This window comes from Asparagus officinalis, chromosome 10 (genome assembly GCF_001876935.1).
Source record: "Asparagus officinalis chromosome 10, Aspof.V1, whole genome shotgun sequence".
In the NCBI taxonomy this organism is placed as follows: Eukaryota; Viridiplantae; Streptophyta; class Magnoliopsida; order Asparagales; family Asparagaceae; genus Asparagus; species Asparagus officinalis.
The window spans coordinates 1,770,185-1,793,411 of NC_033803.1; the positions used below are offsets into that span (position 1 = coordinate 1,770,185).

General features: G+C 32.7%; 1 protein-coding gene across 1 annotated transcript in view; it reads left to right on the top strand.

Moving 5' to 3' along the window:
* The window catches only part of LOC109826184 (40S ribosomal protein S20-1-like), a 28,933-nt gene extending 6,811 nt beyond the window's left edge, over window positions 1–22,122 (top strand). Inside the window, exon 4 of the mRNA XM_020393176.1 lies at window positions 21,753–22,122. Coding sequence (XP_020248765.1) covers window positions 21,753–21,895 — 143 coding nt within the window. The 3' untranslated portion in view covers window positions 21,896–22,122. The remainder of the gene's footprint in view (window positions 1–21,752) is intronic.

Genomic DNA, 23,227 nt, shown 5'->3' on the forward strand with positions numbered 1-23,227 from the left:
AAAATGCACAAAAATCGTGGGTAGCTCATGAAAATTATGTATTCTGTTTAACACATAATAAATTTGCTAATGTTCAAAATGAATAATAATTGCCAAAAAATCGTGAATTGTAGCTTATGAAAATCGTGAACTTTGATGTACACATAATAAATTTGCATTCTGTCGAAACAAATAAAAATTGACAAAAATTGTGGGTTACAGCTCATAAAAATTGTGAAATTTGATCTATAGGCAATTATTGTATATTTTATTCAATACAAACCAATATTTAAAAATTTGTGGGTTATATCTCATGAAAATCATGAATTTTGATAAATATAATAAATTCGCATTCGTTCCAAATGAATAGAAATTAACAAAACTCATGCGTCGTGACACTTGAAAAACACGAATTTTGATGTATAGACCATTAATTTACTTTCGTTTAAAGCAAACTAAAATCGATAAAAAAAATCATGGATTATAGTTCATTAAAATCACAAATTTTAATGTACACATAATAAATTTGTAGCCATTAGTGTAACAAATCGTGGTACATAGCTCATGAAAATTTTGAATTTTGATTGAACTAGTAAATTTGCATTTGTTCAAACGAACAAAAAATAATAGAAATCTTAGCCAAGGCTTCTTGAAGGAGCTGAGCCATCTACTCAGTAGTGATCATGAATGCTTCTCGAGTCCGTCCCGCACTAGACACCGTATTATCAGAAGCGATTGCAGAATTTGCATCTGATGCTTCATCATCTGAGGAATGCCCTATCTGAATTCTCTGATAATCCCTTAGTCTGATGGTTCCGAACCGTAGCCGAGTTATGAGCTGGGATACCTCCGGGAAAGGTTCAGGACTAAAGTGTCGTGTAGACTTTCCCTTATTTACCATGTTATAGCCAATGAAAAACACGAATTTTTATGTATAGGCAATTAATTTACATTCATTTAAAAGAAACTATATTTGACAAAAATCTTAGGTTATAGCTCATTAAAATTGTAAACAATTAATTTAGATCATTCAAAACGAAACAAAATTGGAAAACATCATGGATTATATCTCATGAAAATTGTGAATTTGACAAATATAATGAATTTGCATTCGTTCCAAACAAACAATAATTTACAAAAACTAGTGGTTATAGTCCATGAAAGTTGTGAATTTTGATGTATAAATAGTTAATTTAAATTTGTTTTAAAGAACCAGAATTGACAAATCCTTATTTACAAGTCATGAAAATCGCAAATTTTATGTACACGTAACAAATATGCATTCATTCAAAACAATCAAAATATGATAAAAATCGTGAGTTATGCCTCATGGAAATCATAAATTTTAATGTACACATAATAAATTTACAGTAATTTGAAATGATAAAAATTTGTAACAAATCGTGGGTTGTAGCACATTAAAATCCTAAATTTTGGAGTACACAATAAATTTTCATTCATTTCAAGTGAACAAAATTTGTGGGGTATAACCAATGAAAATTATGATTTCTTATGTATGGACAATTTATTTAAATTTGTTGAAAATATATACGATTGACGAAAATTATAGGTTATAGCCTAAGAAAATCACAAACTTTAAGATATATGTAATAAATTTACAGTTGTTCGAGATGAGCAAAAATTGTAATAAATTATGGTCTATGGCTTATAAACATCGTGAATTTTGATGCACACAATAAATTTGTATTTGTTTAAAAGGAAAAATTTTACAAAAATCGTGGGTTATAGCTCATAAAATTATCAATTTTGATAAACATAATAACTTTGCATTTGTTCTAATGAATAAAAATTGACAAAAAATTATTGGTTATGGCCAATGGAAATTGTAAATCTTTATTAAAAAATAGTTAATTTATATTTATTTAAGCGAAATTAAAACAAACAAAAATTGTGGGTTATATCTCATGAAAATCGCAAAATTTAATGTACATATAATAAAATTTACAGTCATTCGAAACAATCAAAATAGTAACAAATTGTGGGTTATAGCTTATGAAAATTATGAATTTTGATGCACACATAATAGATTAGCATTCATTTGAGACCAACAAAAGTTGTCAAGAGTAATGGTTTATACCTTATGAAAATCACAAATTTTAATATAAACTTATAGTTTGCATTCATTCAAAACAAATAAAAATTAATAAAAATCGTGGGTTATAGCCAATGTAAATCGCAAATATTAATGTATAGATAATTAATTTACATTTGTTCAAAAAAATCTAAAATTGATAAAAATCGGGGATTGTAGCTCATGAAAATTGAACAAAATAAATTTCAATCATTCAAAAGAAACAAAAACTATAACTAATTATGAATTATATCTCATGAAAATTGTGGAGTTTGATGTACACAATAAATTTGCAATTGTTCAAAACAAACAAAAATTGACAAAAATCGTACGATATCTTATTAAATCACAGATTTTAATGTACACATAATAAATCTACATGTGTGCAAAATGAATCAAAATTGAAAAAATTGTGAGTTATAGGTCATAAAAATCGTGAATTTTGTTGTACACAATAAATTGACGTTCTTTTAAGCCGATTAAAAATTGACGAAATTCATTGGTTATAGCTAATGAAAATCGTGAGTTTCAAAGACTGCTAATTTACATCCGTTTAAAATAAACAAAAATTAACAAAAATGGGTTATATGCGATGAATATCACGAATTTTGATGTATAGAGTTAATTTACATTTGTTTAAAAGGAACCAAATTGACGGAACACATGAGTCTCATGAAAAACACAAATTTTTTAATGTACAAATAATAAATTTGCAGTCATTCGAAACAAATAAAACTGTAGCAAATTGTGAGTTATACTTTATGAAAATTCTGAATTTTGATGTATACATAATAAATTTGCATTCATTCGAAACGAACAAAAATTGACAAAACTTATGGGATATAGCTCACAAAAATCGTGAATTATGATATATATACAATTAATTTATATTTTCAGAATGAATCAAAATTGAAAAAGATAGTGTACGTAATAAATTTTAAGTGTACGTGAATTTTGATGTATACATAATAAATTCGCCTTCATTCCAAATGAAAAAATGACAAAAATTGAGGGTTATATAGCCCATTAAATTCGCAAAATTTGAGGCACATACAATTAAATTACATTCGTTTAAAACTAACTAAAATTAACAAAAAAAGGGGATTATTGCTATTGAAAATCATAAATTTTAATGTATACATAATAAATTTACGGTCATTCGAATGAACAAAAACTATAATAAAATGTGGGTTATAACTCATGAAAATCATAAATTTTGATGTACACAATAAATTTCCATTCGTTTGTAATGAATAAAAATTAACAAAAATTATGGGTTATAGGCTATAAAAATGGCAAATTTTGATATCTATACAAATTGTTTATATTTGTTTAAAGCAAACCAAGATTGACAAAAATAATGGACTATAGCTCATAAAGATCGCAAATTTTACTTTACACAAATTTGCAATAATTCGAATGGGATAAAAACTTTAGCAAACCATAGGTTATAATTCATGAAAATTCGGTGTATATATTAAATTTGCATTTGCTCAAAACGATAAAAATCGTGAGTTATAGTTCATAAAAATTACGTATTTTGATGTATAGATAATTAATTTATATTTGTTCATGACAAATCTAAATTGAAAAAAATCATGAGTTATAGCTAAGAAAATCGTGAATTTTGATAAACGTAATAACTTTGCGTTCATTTTAAACAAATAAAACCTTATAAAAGTCGTGGGTTATTGCCTATGAAAATCACAAATTTTGATGTATAGATAATTAATTTACATTCGTCTAACATAAATCAAAGTTGATAAAAATCATGCGTTATAGCTCATGAAAATTGCAAATTTAATGTACACAATAAATTTATAGTCATTCGAAACAAATAAAAAATTATAATAAATCGCTGGTTATAGTTCATGAAAATCGTGAATTTTAGTGTACATAATAAATTTACATTCTCTTGTACTAAACAAAAATTGAAAAAAAACTGAATGTGTTATATTTACACGGACATTCAATTATAGTAACAAACAAAAACTGAATATGTTGTATTTACACCAAACAAAAATTGACAAAAATTGTAATACATACGTAATAAATGCACAATCGTTGAAACAAACAAAAATTGTAACAAATCCTAGGTTATAGCTCATGAAAATCGACTATTTTGAAGTACACATAATAAATTTGCATTCGTTCGAAGCAAATGTGTTATATTTAATGAAAATTATGAATTTTAATTTATAAATAATTTACATTCATTCAAAATTGAAAAAAATCGTGGGTTATAGCTAATGAAAAACACAAATTTAAATATACACAATAAATTTAAATTCGTTCAAAACGAACCAAAACTGACTGCAATCATAGGTTAAAAAGCCCATGAAATTGTGAATTTCATTATATAGACAATTAAAATTTGTTTAAAACAAACCAAAATTGATAAAACTGTGGGATTTTTGGCCATTTTTAATCGTTTCTATCCCATGAAAGATAATTTTGCGGAGACCAAAATTTATGATTTCATGAGCTATAACTTACGATTTTATCATTTTTAGTTACTTCTGCCTATTAGCAAATAATATTCCCGAGACCAAAATTGACAATTTCATGAGTTGTATAACCCATGATTTTTGTCCATTTTATTCATTTCGTCTCGTTGACATAATTTTGGGGAGTCCAAACTTCATGTTTCATGAATTATAATCCATAATTTTTGGCCGTATTATTCATTTCTATCATTGACAAATAATTTTGCAGAGTCTGAAATTCACTATTACAGGAGAGCTATATTTCACGATATTGGCCATTTTTAGCCATTACGACTCATTAGAAAATAATTTCATAGAGGCCAAAAATCGCGATTTCATGAGCTATAGCACATTATTTTTGATCATTTTTATTCGTTTCATCTCATTAGTAAATATTTTTATAGAGTTTAATATTTACTATTTAATAAGCCATAACCCATGACTTTTAGCTATTTTTTATTTTGACTCATTGCAAATAATGTCGTGGAGTCTAAAATTTGCCATCACATAAGCTATAATCTATGATTATTAGCTATAACCATCTCATGAGCTATATAACCTATTGTTAAATAACTTTATAGAGTCCAAAATTCATGATTTCATGATCTAGAACAAATGGTTTTATGTTATTTTTAGTCTTTGCACTCCATTGGCAAAAAACCTTCGTGATGTACAAAATTCATAATTTCATGAGCAATACGCTTATAACCCATGATTTTAGACAATTTTTATTTGATTAGAACTAGTAGTAAATAATTTCATAGTCTTGAATTCACGAATTCATGAACTATATTCCATGATTTTTAGACATTTTTAGTCATTTTGACAAATTGACAAATAAGCTGTGGAGTCCAAAATTTATGATTTCATGAGCTATAACGCATTATTTTTGGCTATTTTTATTTGATTAGACCCATTGGCAAATAATTTTACAGTATTAAAAATTCACGATTTCACGAGCTATATTCACGATTTTTGGCCTTTTTTAGTGGTTTTGACTCGTGCAAATAATTTTGTGGAGTCCAAAGTTCAAGATTTCATTAGATATAACCCATAATTTTTTGACATTTTTAGTATTTTCTTCCTATTGGCAAATAATTATGCGGAATCCAAAATTGACGATTTCATGAAAAATAATTTGTGCAATCCAATAGTCACGATTTCATAATCTATAATGCTCAATTTTATCATTTTTATTTGTTTCAACCCATTGGTAAATAAATTGCGAAGTCCAAAATTAATTTGATTTTTGATCGTGTTTAGTCATTTCTACTTGTTGAAAATAATTTCGTGGAGTCCAAAATTCACGTTTTATTGAGCTATGACCCACGATATTTGGCTATTTTTAGTCATTTTGACCAATTGACATAATTTCGCAGAGTCCAAAATTCATGATTTTATGAGTTATATTCAACAATTTTTGGTAATTTTATTTGATTGACTTGTGCTAAATAATTTCACTAAAGCCAAAATTCACGATTTCACAAGACATATTTCACGATTTTTGTTTATTTTTAGTTGTTTCTACTTATTGGCAAAAATTTTTATGGTGTTAAAATATTCACGAATTCATGAGCTATAACTCACAATTTTTGGGCAGTTTAGTCGTGTATAACCATTGGCAAATAATTTAGCAAAGTACAAAATTAGATTTTATGAGTCATATTTCACGATTTTGTCCTTTTTGGTCGTTTCCATCTGTTATCAAATAATTTCATGGAGTCTAAAATTCACGATTTATTGAGTTATAACATATGATTTTTGACCTTTTTCATTTTATTACATTGCTAAATAAATTCATAGAGTCCAAATATCCGTCATTCCATGAGTACCCATGATTTTGTCCATTCTCATTTGTTACGATCCAAAGGAAAAAATTTAACACAGTTAAAAATTCACATTTTTATTTGCTATAGTTGACTATTTTTAACCATTTTATTCATTTTGACCTATTGACAAATATTTTACAGAGTTCAAATTCATGATTTCGTGATATCTAACCCATTATTTTAGGTCGTTTTAAGTAATTTTGACTTATTAACAAATAATTTTGCGGAATCCTAAAATTTATACTTTAATGAGCTATAACCTACGTTTTTTGCCATTTTAGTAGTTTTGACCTATTAATAAATTATTTCATGGAGTCCAATTTTCACGATTTTATGAGCATTAAACCATAATTTTTGGCCATTTTAGTTGCTTCTACCCATTGGCAAGTAATTTCTTGGAATCTAAAATTCATGATTTAATGAGTTACGACCATTAACAAATAATTTCGTGGAGTCCAAAATTCATGATTTCATGAGTTATCACCCACGATCTTTTGGCTATTTCAGTCGTTTCTACCGATTGACAAATAATTTTGCGAAGTCTGAAATTCACGATTTCATGAGTTGTATTTCAAGATTTTTTGGCCATTTTTATTTGTTTCATCCCATTGGCAAATAATTTGTAGGCGTATAAAATTCATTATTTCATGAGCTGTAACTCACAAATTTTTTGCCATTTTAATTATTTTTTACCCATCGGTAAATAATTTGGTAGAATCAGAAATTCACGATTTCGTGAACTACAGCCCACGATTTTTTTATCATATTTAGTTGATTCGACTTTGTAGGCGTCAAAAAATACTGAAAGATATCCAAATACAGCTCAAGAGGAAATCATCCATAAAAGGCCAGAAGCAGTCACAAGTTTGGATGTCTCGCATGCGAGACAGTCTTTTACTGTCTCGGCCAAGGCGAGACAGCAGGTCTCTGTACTCGCAGGCGAGCAGTCTTTACGTCCGCCAGCGAACGCAATTTTACTGTCTCGCCAGGCGAGACGAGCATTCTGCTGTTTGCGAAGATCTCGTCTCGAGATATTTCTCTGTTCGACGACAACATTTTCTCTGTCTCGCCCATGAGACGTTCTTTCAAAGAATTAGAAACCACTTTATAACGCCGACACGTGGCACCACTGTTTCAAATGAACGTGTGGGGAAATCGTCGTGGCGACGAGACATCACGTTGATAACTGTCCAGAATAACGGAGCTTTAAACGTGGGATACAGTTACAGCGAGAAACTGCTCAAGAATATTGCGTTTTCCAAGACAGTATTTACATTGCTCCGTGTGCCGCAGAACAGCAAATTTACTGTCTCGCTGGAGCTGAGACAGCGAACACTGTCTCGGCCAGGATGACAGGGCAAACACTGTCTCTGCCCGCGCGAGACAGCAAATGCCTGCTCTCGCGCCAGCACTGTTCATCAACGGGCTCATAAATACCCCTGAGGCATGATTTTTTTGAAGTGGCTGATCATTTGCGACATTTTCAGAGCAGGAGAACAGAGTTCCTTGACGCTATCCGCGCCACTCCTTGATATTCAGGCTTTGACTTCGATTTCCAAGAAGAACGACTATCTCTTCGATAAGATATATCGTTTCAATTTCTCACTTCGATAACGAATGTCAGTAATCATAAACCCTCAACGATTACAATCTAGGAATCTGATGATTTAGGCGCGCTTCCACGCAGTCAAAGCGCTGCGGCGGGGTGGCGGCTGATTACGGCACAGCACAAGATCCTACGCAAGCAGCCGAGCAAACAACGATCCTGCGTTCTGTTCTCTAAAAAGTTGTAATTTTTATTTTGTTGCTGTAAAAAAAAGTCTTATAAAAAGACTAGTCTTTTGAATTGTTGTAATCACCGAAGATATAATGGAATTCCATTACAAAACCAACTTTTGACGAAACAAACTGAGGCGCACCACAGTGGGAGCAACCGGTCCGCTGCCGAACCGGGCTGCGTGTTGCCCAAGCAATCAAGATTCCAGCTTGAATCCATATGGTCGAATAAGCGAATTCGACCAAACAAGTTGCAGGAAATATCTCTCCATCATTCCTCTCCAAGATCTTCATGTCTCGTAAGTACAAGAGGATCTCACCATGAAGAGACTTACATCCAAAGAAGGCACAAAATGAAGACTCTCGCCTGATTGTTGCTGAGGATTTTACTCGCAACATCTCTGCTCATAATGGCTCTTCTCCAAGTAAGGAGTCATTAAATCAAAGCCCGGCGGCATTGACGAAAAGAGCTCGTCAGAGGCGACGCCAACGCCGCGCTCGTCAATTGGCTAAGCCTTGGAACAAACCGACGGAGTTCGTTATCATGCGGACTTAGAGTCAAGGAGGCATCGAGTGATTCAGTTGTCTCAACGACCAATCATTCATGTCTCTGCTAAACTCACGACGGAGGAATGGACTATTGTCAAAAGGACTCGTTTGACCCTCAAAGAACGTATACAAAAACGTCGTGCAAACGCTGCTCATGCCCGTGCTCTCTTACAACAAAGACGAGAAAGGAAGAAGGAAACGGTGGCCAAAGAACCACCGAAACTCCGCCAAGTTTGGATTCCAAAGTCTGGACTTATGCAAAATCAGCATTCGGAGCCCGTTAAGACTCCATACCCGCAAGGGGGTGGTTTTAAACGTGCGACTCCCGATATAACCTTGGATCACTCAAAGATAAAAATAAATTGTCCTGAGAATGCCAACAAGGTTTTACACCCCCAGAAGAAGACGCATTCACCAAATGATATCGTCATACCTGGGAGGTCATGCCAACAGACGATACGATTTTTTGGCAATCATACCGATGAATCGTATTATCAAGTTGGGATTGTGAATAATTTTCGAAAGAGAGTTATTCGAGAAATAAACTCTCATTGTTCCTGTGCGCGACTCGTTAAAGCAACATTATCAGAATGTGACTGTTTCAAACGAGAAGCCATCCCACGAAAAGTCTCTGTATCGTCGAAGCCTAAGCCGAGACATTTCCGTAAAAAAAAATCAGCTGCCCAAGATGATGAATTCTCTGAAATCACCATCAACGTGGCTGATAAAAGAAAGTCTAAGCGGCATTCAAGTGACTCAAGTCCCGACTTTTCCCCGAGAGGAATAGTCAATCCAAGAATTGCTCAAAGGATGTCTCGACTCCAATTAGGAGCTATTAGACGCAGAGATTACAAAAGAATGCAAGAAGGAATGTCCTCGGAGGATGAATTCTCGGACACTTGTTCTGCAATCGCTTCTGATGATACAATGTCTAGCACGGGACAAACCAGAGAGGTACTCATGATCACCTCTGATCAATTCACTCAAATACTTCAGGAAGCTCTAGCCAAACAACGTGAAGAAATTAGAGCTGAAGTGAAGACAGAAATGAAGTTGGCTATCCAACAAATGAGAGAACTGTTAACTCAACAGCCTCAACCTCCTGAGTCCAATCAGCGATTTGAATCCAGCCACCACACTCGGAATGTTGTAGATGACAGTGATCCAGAGGTGGATGAAGTCATTATGGCTGATACACCTCCCAATGGCAATAACGCTGGGGGTGGTTTAACGGATCCTCCCAATAACGATATTGGGGGTGGTTCAATAGCACCTCTCACTGGGGGTGGTCCAATTATCTTTACTCGACATCATTCAGAAAGAAATGAAGACGATGACGGGAAAATGCAAAAACTTGAAGACAAAATCAATGCTTTGATGACGGCTCAAGAAGTTAAGAAGACGGGTATTCCATGTCCTTATCCGAGGGAATGGGATTCAATACCATACCCGACCAAATTCAATCTGATTAACTTCACACCGTTTGAAGGGAAGAGTTCGCCGATTCAACACTTGATTTATTTCAAGTCTCATTTGGGCATAATCTCTCAAGGCAATGAATTGCAGAGATCCTGTTACAGAGGAGTTCATCCTGCAAACATGCCACAATAATCTCTCAATCGATGTCCTGGAAATCCTGGGGGTCGTACCATCCAAAACTTGGAAAGATTTAAAAATGCACGGTGAACAAGCTGAACATTTTCTTAAAAGGAAGAAAGTTGAGAGAAGTCAACCGACGACATCCGCAATTTCTGTGGACGCAACTCTCGATCCGAGGTTCCAAAAGGAGTATTCTTTCGAAGATGATGAAGCTCCAGCCATATTGGAATACCTCCTCGCCAATGATAAAATCGAGCTACCGCCTATTAAAGATCAGGATGGTGCTAAGATGATTACAGATCCAAACTACTGTGCATACCACAGAAGGGTTCTTCATCCCACCGAGATTTGCTTTGGACTCAAAAACAAGATCCAAACCCTAATTGACTCCGGCGTCATAACGACGAAAGAAGTCGAGTAAAGGCAACCAAAACTCCAGTGGGTGCACGAGTATAAACTGTTTCCCCACACTCCAAAGAGTATATGAGTATAAACTACTTCTCGATTATCCAACTGAGTATAATGTTAAACCCGGTTTCGCAAAGGAAGCTGGGGGTGGATGATTCATATAACGGGAAGTTCCTGGAGAATCTTATATTCTTAAGGATAACCCGAACATGCGAATGAGAATAACGTACTCCTCGTTACACCCAGTTTTGCAAAGAAAGCTGGGGGTAGATAATTCATTTAACGGGAAGTTCCTGGAAGAATGTTAAACGTAATATTCTTAGGGATAACCCCGATCATTATGAACAAAGTGATAACCACTAAACTCCTACTATGACTTCTGAATACTCTTTTGCTGAGATGAGATTCGATCACCTCTTTAGATCAATCTTCCCTCACAAAATTCCATTTTGGTCAAACCTTTAAACAGTTAGGACCAAAGCTAAAATCCCCTCTTGATTCGTTCCATGAACGAGAGGTCCACAAATTGAACGATCAAACCTTTAAACAGTTAGGATCGTCTCAAATTCCCATCTTGGTCAAACCTTTAAACAGTTAGGACCAAAGCCAAAATCCCCTCTCGATTCGTTCCATGAACGAGAGGTCCACAAATTGAACGATCAAACCTTTAAACAGTTAGGATCGTCTCAAATTCCCATCTTGGTCAAACCTTTAAACAGTTAGGACCAAAGCCAAAATCCCCTCTCGATTCGTTCCATGAACGAGAGGTCCACAAATTGAACGATCAAACCTTTAAACAGTTAGGATCGTCTCAAATTCCCATCTTGGTCAAACCTTTAAACAGTTAGGACCAAAGCCAAAATCCCCTCTCGATTCGTTCCATGAACGAGAGGTCCACAAATTGAACGATCAAACCTTTAAACAGTTAGGATCGTCTCAAATCCCCATTTTGGTCAAACCTTTAAACAGTTAGGACCAAAGCCAAATTTCCCTCTCGATTTATTCCATGAACGAGAGGTCCACAAATTGAACGATCAAACCTTTAAACAGTTAGGATCGTCTAAAACTCCCACTTGGTCAAACCTTACTACAGTTAGGACCACAGTCAAAACCTCCTTTTGATTCATTTAACGAACAAAAGATCCCCTTTTGAGTTGAATAGTCAAAACTTATGACAGTTAGGATTATTCAAACCAATCTAGATTCTCTAAGTGGAGATCCCACTTTGAGTTTCTTTACTCCAGGAGATAGAATATAAAATTCTTCCTCTCCGATTTCGGGTTTATCTCTACCAACAAACAAGAGACAAGGAGACAGAATATAAAATTCTTTCTCTCCATCATCTAGGGTTTATCTCTACCAATAAAAAAGAGACCTGAATACTCCAAATAGGTATAAGAGTCTAAACTGTTTCCCTATCCTCAACAGGAAGTTTCTGGAGAATATCAGTTAAAATATTCTTGAGAATAACCTGACTACCCCTAAACGGGTATATGCAGTATCAACTTGACGACAAGAGCTGATTTCACAAGTACAAGTTCCAGCTTTAATTCAAAATCTCTACAATGGACAAGCGATAAACGCGATGCCGGAAGAATCTTAACTATTCTACAAAGCACTGAATAGATTGAGAGACAAAGAGATCAAAAGTTGAAGCCACCTACGGGTTCCTCTACACGATCTACTCAACCAAGCATTGAAAGGATCGTAAGTAAGATCTATCTTATCCAAAGCATCCCAGAACTCCTCTATAAAAGATTGAGTCTGGAATACTTTGGAGGGGGTATCTGTAGGCGTCAAAAAATGCTGAAAGATATCCAAATACAGCTCAAGAGGAAATCATCCAAAAAGGCAGAAAAAACACAAGTCTTGACTGTCTCGCCGTGCGAGACAGACTTGACTGTCTCGCCGTGCGAGATAGTCTTTACTGTCTCGCAGGGCGAGACAGACTTTTACTGTCTCGCCCAAGACAGCGAACACTGTCTCGCCCGCCGAGACAGCAAATGCTGTCTCGCGAGCACTGTTCATCAACGGGCTATAAATACCCCGAGGTGATTTCTTTGAAGGGGGCTGATCATTTGGAGCATTTTCAGAGCAGAGAGAGCAGAGTTCCTGAGCTTCCGGCCACTCCTTGATATTCAGGCTTTGACTTGATTTCAAGAAGAACGACTATCTTACTTCGATAAGATATCGTTTCAATTTCTCACTTCGATAAACGAAGTCAGAATCATAAACCCCTCACGATTCAATCAGAATCTGTGATTTGGCGGTCCACGAGTCAAAGCGCTCCCGGCACAGGCAAAGATCCTACGCAAGCAGCGATCCAAACAACGATCCTGCGTTTGTTTCTAAAAAGTTGTAATTTTTATTTTGTTGTGTAAAAGAAGTCTTATAAAAAGACTATTTCTTTTGAATTTGTTGTAATCGACCGAAGATATAATGAATTCCATGACAAAACCAACTTTTGACGAAAACAGACTTATTGGCAAATAATTTAGTAGAGTTCAAAAATCACGATTTCATGAGCTATATTCCATGATCTTTAATCATTTTGTTGTTTTAACCCATTGACAAATAATTTGCGGAGTCTAAAGTTCACGATTTCATGAGCTATAATGCATGATGTTTTGGCCATTTTTATTTTATTCTACCTATTGGTGGATAATTTCATGTTGTCCAAAATTCTCAATTTCCTGAGCTATAACTCATGATATTTGATCATTTTTAGTCGTTTCGATCCATTGACAAGTAATTTTATAGAATACAAAATTCATAATTTCATGAGTCATTCAATGATTATTGACGATTTTTAATCGATTCGGCTCCTTAGCAAATAATTTCGTGGGGGTTCAAAATTCAAGATTTCATAAGCTAGATTTCATGACATTGGCCATTTTTAGTCACTACGATCCATTAGCAGATAATTTGCGGAGACTCAAATTCACGATTTCTGAGCTATAATGCATAGTTTTGGCCATTTTTGACCGATTGACAAATAATATTGTAGACTAAAATTTTCGATATCCTAAGCTATAACCTATGATTTTTGATAATTTTTAGTCGTTTTAAGCCATTGACAAGTAATTGAGGAAAAAAAATTCCTGATTTTATGAGCTACATTGAACGATTATTGACTTTAATCGATATGACTCGTTAGCAAATATCTTCGTGGGGGTCAATAATTTATGATTTCATGAGCTATATTCAATGATTTTGGCCATTTTTTGTCATTTTGACCTATTAATAAATAATTTGCGGAGTTGAAAACTCATGATTTTATGAGTTATAACGTGTGATTTTTGTGCTATTTTTATTTATTTCGGCCCATTGGCAAATAATATCGTGGGGTCCAAAATTCACGATTTCATGAGTCATTTTTCGTGTGAGGCCAAAATTCAGAATTTCATGAGTTATAACCTATAAATTTTTTTATTTTGACTCATTTCTACCCATTGGCTAATAATTTTGTATAGTCTAAAATTCATGATTTTATGAGCTATATAACCCATGATTTTTGTTGCCATTTTTATTCGTTTCAACTTAATGACAAATAATTTCGTGGAGCTAAAAACTTATGATTTTATGAGCTAAAAACTCATGATTTTTGTTAATTTTTAGTTGTTCCTACTTATTGGCAAAAAAATTTGTGGAATTTAAATTTCACGATTTCATAACCAAAAACCAATAATTTTTGGGCAGTTTTAGTCGTTTAAGCCCAAATTTTGCGGAGTCCAAAATTCACGATTTCATGAGCTTTACACGTTTTTTTGGTTATTTTTAGTCATTCCGAGCTAATAACAAATAGTTTCACGGAGGTCAAAGTTCATATTTTCATGAGCTATAACCCACAAAATTTTGGCCACTTTAACCCATTGGCAAATAATTTCGTAAAGTTTAAAATTTACTATTTCATGAGTTATTGCTGATGATTTTTCCCCTTTTTTATTCGTATCAACCCAAAATCGTGAAGATTTCAAGGAGGCAAAAGTTCGCCATTCCATGAGCTATAATAATCCACGATTTTTTACCATTTTATTCATTTCGACCTATTGGCAAATAGTTTCGCGGAGTCCAAAATTCACGATTTTATATACTATAACGTATGATTTTTGGCTATTTTTAGTCATTACGACCTAATAATAATAATTTTACGGTGGCTTAAATTCATTATTTCATAAGCTATAACATAAAATATTTGCAATTTTTATTACTCGTTCCAACCTATTAGCAAATAAATTTTTTGATCATGAAATTCATCATTTCAAGAGCAATAACTCACAAATTTATGTTATTTTTATTTGCTTTGACTCATTAGCAAATAAATTAGCGGCGTCCCAAATGCACGAGTTCATGAGCTGTAATTTACGATTTTTTGCTATTTTTAATTATTGCGATGCAATTGTCAATAATTTTGCGGAGTCTAAAATTTATGATTTCATGAGCTATAATCCTTGATTTTTGATCAAATTTAGACGTTTCTACCAATTGGCAAATAATTTTGCGATTTCTTAAGCGATAACCACTGATTTTTTGTCATTTTTAGTCGTTTTGTCTCATTGACAAATAATTTTTCAGGACATTTTTATTCTTTTGGCTCCATTGACAAATAATTTTAAGGATTGTAAAATTCACGATTTTAAGAGCTGTAACCTACAAGTTTTGATCATTTGAGTCGTTTCTAACCGTTTGAAATAATTTCGTGGCAAAAAAATTGTGCAATATAGCTTATAAAATCATGGATTTTAAACGACTGAAAATGACCTAAACGATGGGTTATAGCTCAGGAAATCGTGAATTGGACTGCACAAAATTATTTGCTAATGAGTAGAAATGACTAAAAATGACCAAAGATCGTGGATTAAAAAGCTCACGAAATCGTGAATTTTAGATTTCACAAAATTATTTTTCAATGAGATAAAATAAATAAAAATGGCCAAAAATCATGCCTTATATCTCATGAAATCATGAATTTTGGACTCTTTGAAATTATTTGATAATGGATAAAAAAGACTAAATATGGCAAAAAATTGTGGAATATGGCTTATCGAATTGTGAATCTGGACTCTATGAAATTATTTGCTTATGGTTAGAAATGACGAAAATGGCCCAAAATAGTGGGTCATAACTCTTAAAATCTTGAATTTTGAACTCGACGAAAGCTTTTATCCATGAGTAGAAACGACTAAAAATTAACAAAAACATGAAATATAGCTCATGAAATCTTAAATTTTGAAGTATGTAAAATTATTTGTCAATGGTTAGTAACGACTAAAATTGCATGTAATCATGGATTATAGGTCATGAAATCCGGAATTTTTGGCTCCACAAAATTATTTGCTAATCGGTAGAAATAACTAAAAAATATTAAAAATCATGGCTATGGATAGTTTCGATCCATTGACAAATAATTTCACGAAGTCTGAAATTCATGATTGCAAGAGTTATAACCCATAATACTTTCCTGAAGTCGAAATTCATGATTTCATGAGATAAGCCACGACTTTTTGTTAATTTTTAGTTGTTTTGACCTGTTGGGTAATAATTTTGTGGAGTCTAAAATTCACGGTTTTCTTAGCTAATAATCCACGATTTTAGTAATTTTTAGTTATTTTGACCTATTGGCAAATAATTTTGATGAGTTTAAAATTCACGATTTCATAAGTTATAACACGATTTCTGGCCATTTTTAGTTGTTCCAATTCAATGACATAATTTCGCGAAGTCCAAAATTCACGATTTTATGAGCTTTAACCCACGTTTTTTTGCCTATTTTTCGTTTCTACCCATTGGCAAATAATTTTACGGAGTGTAAAACTCATAATTTCATTAGCTATAACCCACGATTTTTCGATATTTTTAGTCGTCTCTACCCTTAACAAATAATTTTGTAGAGTTCAGAATTCACTATTTACTAAAGCTATAACTCACAATTGTTGGGCATTTTTAGTCGTTTCAACTTATTGGCAAATAGTTTTACGGATGCCAAAATTATTGATTTCACAAGCTATGTTTCACGATTTTTAGCCATTTTTATTCGTTTTACCCATTGTCAAATAATTTGCGGAGTTCAAATTTACCATTTCAAGAGTTATAACCCATAATATTTTTCCATAATTTCAAGAGTTATAACCCATAATTTACCATTTCAAGAGTTATAACCATAATTTTTTTTCCCATTTTAGTAATTTCTAACTAATGAAAAAAATTAGAGTCCGAACTTCACTATTTGATGAGCCTTATTCTAATATTTTTTGTCATTTTTAGTCGTTTCTACCTATTGCCAAATAATTTCACAAAGTCAAAAGCTAACGATTTCATTAGAAAATAAATTCACAAAGTTCAGAATTCACTGTCATTAGCTATTGCCTGTGATTTTTGTCCTTATTCATTTCGACTCAAGGGAAAAGTTTTCATCAAGACAAATTCACCATTCCATCAGGTATAACTCATGATTTTTTGCCATTTTATTAGTTTTAACCTATTAGCAAATAATATTGCGTAGTTCAAAATTTATTTTGTGAGCTTGAACTCAGGATTTGTGGCTATTTTTAGTCGTTTCGATCCATTGATAAATAATTTCGCATAGTCTAAAATTCACGATTTTGTGAGTTATAACCCGATTTTTGATTATTTTTAGTCATTTTGATCCATTGGTTAATAATTTTGTAGTCAAAAATTCATAATTTTACGAGCTATCATTTTTGATCCATTGGTAGATAATTTTGTAGAGTCCGAAATTCACAATTTTATGAGCTATCATTTTTGGTCATTTTTACTCATTTCGACCAATTAACAAATAATTTATTGGAGTCTAAAATTCACAATTTCATGAGCTATAACTCGTGATTTTTAATCATTTTTGTCTTTTCGACCGATTGACACGGTTTTTTGGAGCTTAAAATTCATCATTTCATGAGCTATAACTCATAATTTGTGGTCATCTTTATTTATTTGAAATCACTGGCAAATAATTTGTAGATTTTAAAATTCACGATATTACAAGTTATAACCTACGATTTTTGGCCTATTTTAGTCTTAGGACCCAATGACCAATAGTTTTACAGAAGCTAAAATTCATGATTTTATGAGCTATAACCCATGATTTTAGGTGATTGTTATGACCTAATGACAAATAATTTCGCGAGGACTAAAATTCATGATTTTATGAGTCATTCTAAGATTTTTAGCCCTTTTGTTAGTCATTCAGACTTATTGGCAAATAACTTTTTTAAGCCCAAAATTCATCATTTCATGAGCTAACTCACGAATGGTCCATTTTTATTTGGTTCGACTCGTTAGTAAGTAATTTCACGGAGTCTAAAATTCATGATTTTATGAGACAATAACCCATAATTTTTTATCGTGTTTAGTCGTTACAATCCACTGTCATTTTGTTAAGGCAAAAATTCACAATTTCATGAGTTATCACCCACGATTTTTGGCCATTTTTTGTCACTTCTATCCATTGGCAAGTAATTTTGCAGAGTCAAAAATTCACGATTTTATGAGCTATAACCCAATTTTTTAGGACATTTTTATTGTTTCTACCGATTGGCAAATAATTTTGTGATGTCCAAAATTCACCATTTTCTGAGCTATAGCCAATGATTTTTGGTCATTTTTAGTCTTTTCGACTCATTAGCAAATAGTTTCATGTAGTCCAAAATTAATGATATCACGGGTTATATTCCATGATTTTTGGCTATTTTTATTCGTTTTGCCTCATTCACAAATAATTTCAGAGTGAAAAAACTCTCAATTCGATGAGCCATATTCTAAGGTTTTTGGCCATTTTTATTTGCTTTTACCCATTGAAAAATACTTTCATAGAGTCAAAAACTCACAATTTCATGAACTATAACCCATTATTTCTGGTAATTTTTATTTCATCATATTGGTAATTAATTTCAATCTAAAATTCACTATTTCATAAGCTATTACACATGATTTTTTTTTCTATTTTCATTCGTTTCAACCCAAGGAAAAAAATTTCACATTGGTAAAAATTCATCATTCTATGAGCTATAACCCATGATCTTTCGCCATATAATTTATTTTGATCTGTTTGCAAATAAATTTTTAGAATCCAAAATTCACGATTTTGTGAGCTATAACTCACAATATTTAGCCACATTTAGTCGTTTCGATCCATTGGTAAATAATTTCGTGCAGTCCAATATACACAATTTTATGAGCTACAACGCGCGAGAATGGATTCCTCGTCAAGTCAGGGGGTGCATGATTTTAGCCATTTTGATCGTTTTGTCAATAAATAATTTCGTGGAGTTCAGAACTTATGATTTCATGAGTTATAACCCATGATATTTGACCATTTTTAGCTGTTTGGCCCAATAAAAAATAATTTCGCAGGGACCAAAATTCACGATTATATGAGCTCCATGATTTTTGGCCATTTTTATTCGTTACGACCCAACGACACAATTTCGTGGAGGCCAAAATTATTAGTTTCATGAGCTATATTCCATAATTTTTTACCATTTTTATTCATTTTGCCCATTGAGAAATAATTTCGTGGAGTTCAAAATTCACGATTTCAAGAGCTATAACCCACAATTTTTGGTCATTTTAGTCATTTCTATCCATTGAAAAATAATTTAGCGGAGCCCAAAATTCAATATTTGATTAGGTCATGTACCACGATTTTTAGCCATTTCTAGTGGTTTCTACCCATTGGCAAATAATTTCATGAAGTAGAAAATTCACGATTTCATTAACTATAACCCATGATTTTTGGTAATTTTTATTCATTTTATCCTATTGGCAAATAATTTCACGGAGTTCAATATTCCCAGTTTCGTGAACTATTTTGTCCATGATTTTTTACCATTTTCAATCATTTTGACTTATTGGCAAATAATTTATTAAAAATAAAAATTCACGATTTCATGAGATATAACCCATGATTTTTACCATTTTTAGTTGTTCCGAGTTATTAACAGATAATTTATTAAAATCTAAAATTTACGATTTCATGAGCTATAATCCATGATCTTTTTAACTATTTTTAGTTATTCCGACCCATTGACAAATACTTTTTCGGAGCCCAAAATTTTCTCATTTTGTGAGTTATAACTCATGATTTTTGGCCATTTTGATTTGTTTCGACTTATTAGCAAATAAATTTTGCAAAGACTAAAATTTATGATTTCATGAGCTATAACCTATGATTTTTTACCATTGTCAATCTTTATAACCCGAAATGAAATATACAAAAATCTTTGATTATAATCTATGAATATAGTGAATTTTGAAGTAATTGTACTTTCGTTTTTATTAGATTGAAAGGATAAAAATGGACAAAATTCACATGTTATAGCCCAAGAAAATTAAAATTTGTGAACTGTGTGTGTTTAGTCAAACTAGATGAAAATGAACGAAAATATTTGGTTATTGCCTATAAAAATAAAATTTTGGAACAATATGTTTCTTATTTGTCATTAGGTTGAAGTGAGCTATAAACGATTAAAAATTATGGGCAATAGCCCATAAAGTCACAAATTTTGATGCACGTATACTTGAATCTCATTAGGTCAAATCAATCGAAAATGATAAATAATCATGGTTATAGCCCATTAAAATCGATAACTTTGAATTACACATACTTTATCGCTATTGGGCTGAAATAGAAATAACAGACAAAATCATGGATTATAGTGCATAAAATCTTGAATTTTGAAGTATACTTAATTGTCATTGGGTAAAAGACAAAAAAATCATAGGCTACACCCTACAAAAATCGTAATTTTTTAAATAAGCATACTTAATTGTCATTGGGCCGAAATAGAGAAAATGGACAAACTTGTGGATTCTAGCCTATGAAAACTGAGAATTTTGAAATATGCATCATTTATTTCTATTTGATCAAAACAGACAACGAACAAAAAACATGGGTTATAGCTTATGAAATCATGAATTTTGAACTACGTGTACTTAATTGTAAATTTTGTATTACGTATCATTGAGTCCAAACAGATGAAAATGAACAAAATCATGGATTATATAGCTGAACAAAATCATGGATTATATAGCTCATGAAGATCACGAGTTTTGAAGTAAACATACTTAGAATGAAAAGGCACAAAAATCGTGGGTTATAGGCCATGAAAATCACGCATTTTGAAGTTAACATACTTAGAATGAAATGAATAATAATCGTGGGCTATAGACCATAAAAATCACGAGTTTGAAGTAAACATACTTGGTAAAAATTATGGTTTATAGACAAATCTTTTGCATATGATCTTCATTTTACTGGGAGAACATATTTTGTTTCTTCAAGCGAAAGATTATGAAGTGCAGATATCCGGAGGACGGTACTATTGGTAATATCTAAGGTAGCATCTTATAGTTTAAATTTGTATATGTAGTTTATTAATTTGTAATCCTAATCTGTGTAAGTATTTGAATAACCATCTTTATATTCATAAATTTAACAGTAAAAGTGAATAATTAGCAGTGTCTTCCATGACTTCTCTGTTTGATGATGAAAATATCAGATGGGTAGAGAGTCCAGGATGAGTTCTAGGTTTTTGCTTAAACTGGTCCAATTCTCTCGTCCCTGGACGTAAAGTAGTTTGCGTTTTAAAATACTGCACATTAGACATCAGTATTTTGTGAAAGCTAATGTCAGTTCAGATTGCTTGCACATTCAAGTCAGTGTACTCCAGTCATATATGAATGAACGTGAACAAGAAATTTAAGGTGAGAGCTGCTATATTGAATGAAAAATGAGACCAGGATATTAACTTGTCTTGGTTTGCGAAGGGATTTCATTTATAAAAGAGAGGGATTTACTAATCCATCTCTTTTCAACATGTTGGTATTTTGACCCCCTTTTTGTGTCTTGATCGGGTCTTCTGTTGAACTTGGAAACACCATTGTCAATCATTTTGTTTATTGCTATCAATCCCCTTCATCTCGCTGTCTTGTGACTCTAGATGTTTTCATTGCACAAAAGAAAGGTGAAAGTATGCCCTGTGGATTCAATGTTTAATACTCTTGAAACTATTTCAGGAACGAACACTTGGGACCGGTTTGAGCTTCGAGTACACAAGAGGGTGATTGATCTTACTAGCTCACCTGAAGTTGTGAAGCAGATTACTTCCATCACCATCGAGCCTGGTGTTGAGGTCGAGGTCACAATTGCGGAGCCATGAGGCCTCTATCATGCAGGGTTTTGACCCTGGACTTGTTATTGCATTGTTGAGGAGCTGTAATCAGATAGTTGGGAGTCTAGTATGCTTGTAATCTCTGCTCCTTTATTTAACCTTTTGAGTGCAGAAACTGAAGTCCTTCCTTTGAATCGTTTCCCCTTATGATAAGTTTACTTGGAACTGCGATTATTACATAATGCAAGACACGGTAATTATTTTGTTTTGAGATTTTCTGTTTGTGTTGCTGAGCAAAAGTTCATGTAAATGATCAAAACAGTGCAGGTTCTGAGAATTTTAGTTATTAATTGTGTGCCATTATTATTGAAATTTACTCAGGCACCACGGATTACTATACGTGGAGGGAATCATGACAGAATGTCCTTCACAACCAATTATTGGGAAAACTATTAAGATGCAAGCTCTGTACATTTGTGAACTCTGGGAAATAAAAGTATGAGGAAGTGCACAGCCTCCTAAAATAAAAGGGGTAACATCACATTAACTAAATCTATACCTACAGCCCAAAACTCTATACTCAATGCTTCAACAGATGAATGAATGAATTAGACTACCCCATGAAAATACCAGCTTATATCGACAAGTACTTGGACCAGAAGCAAGGCATCTCAAATTCAGAACAAACTTTCCTCACAAATCCAGCTGCATAAGTGAAAGAAGAAGCATGAAAAATTTCATCAGTCAAGGATTTAATAGCCTGGATTTTTATATGGTCATTCTGAGCACTGCAACTCAATATCAAGGCATAATCCCCCCTTAAAAGGTGGTACATAAATGAAGCAGTTGAAGATTCAACAAGAGCAAAATAACACCAGATACATAAAATGGCATCAGCCCGCATTATGTCAACAGCTTACTAAGAATGCAACCCTGAGTAAGAGACATCTGATTTGATTTGAAACCGTAACTTGCATTTTAAGCGTGCAACTCAAATTTGGGAATGTCAAATGTAAGAGTACGGTATAATTGACCCCTAAGAAGATTGAGAAATTATACAAGGCAACCTAGCAGTTAACATGACAATAGAACAAAGGTATAGAAGTTGCAATATTTGATTATTTTCTGTTCCCAGGGCAATGAAATTATGCAACATAGCTAGTAGCTTAAGTAATATATATGCAACACAAACAAAAGCTTATATTATAGCTTACAAGTTTCTTCTCCATTTATCAACACAACTAGCATATACACTGTTATTTTGGCCGCTTAAATTAAATTAATAACGAACTTCGGTAAAAACCAAGTAATACCATGAGTACTGAAATGAGTATTCATTCTGCTTTTTTTTTTTCTAAAATTTGTGTTAAACGGATGCCT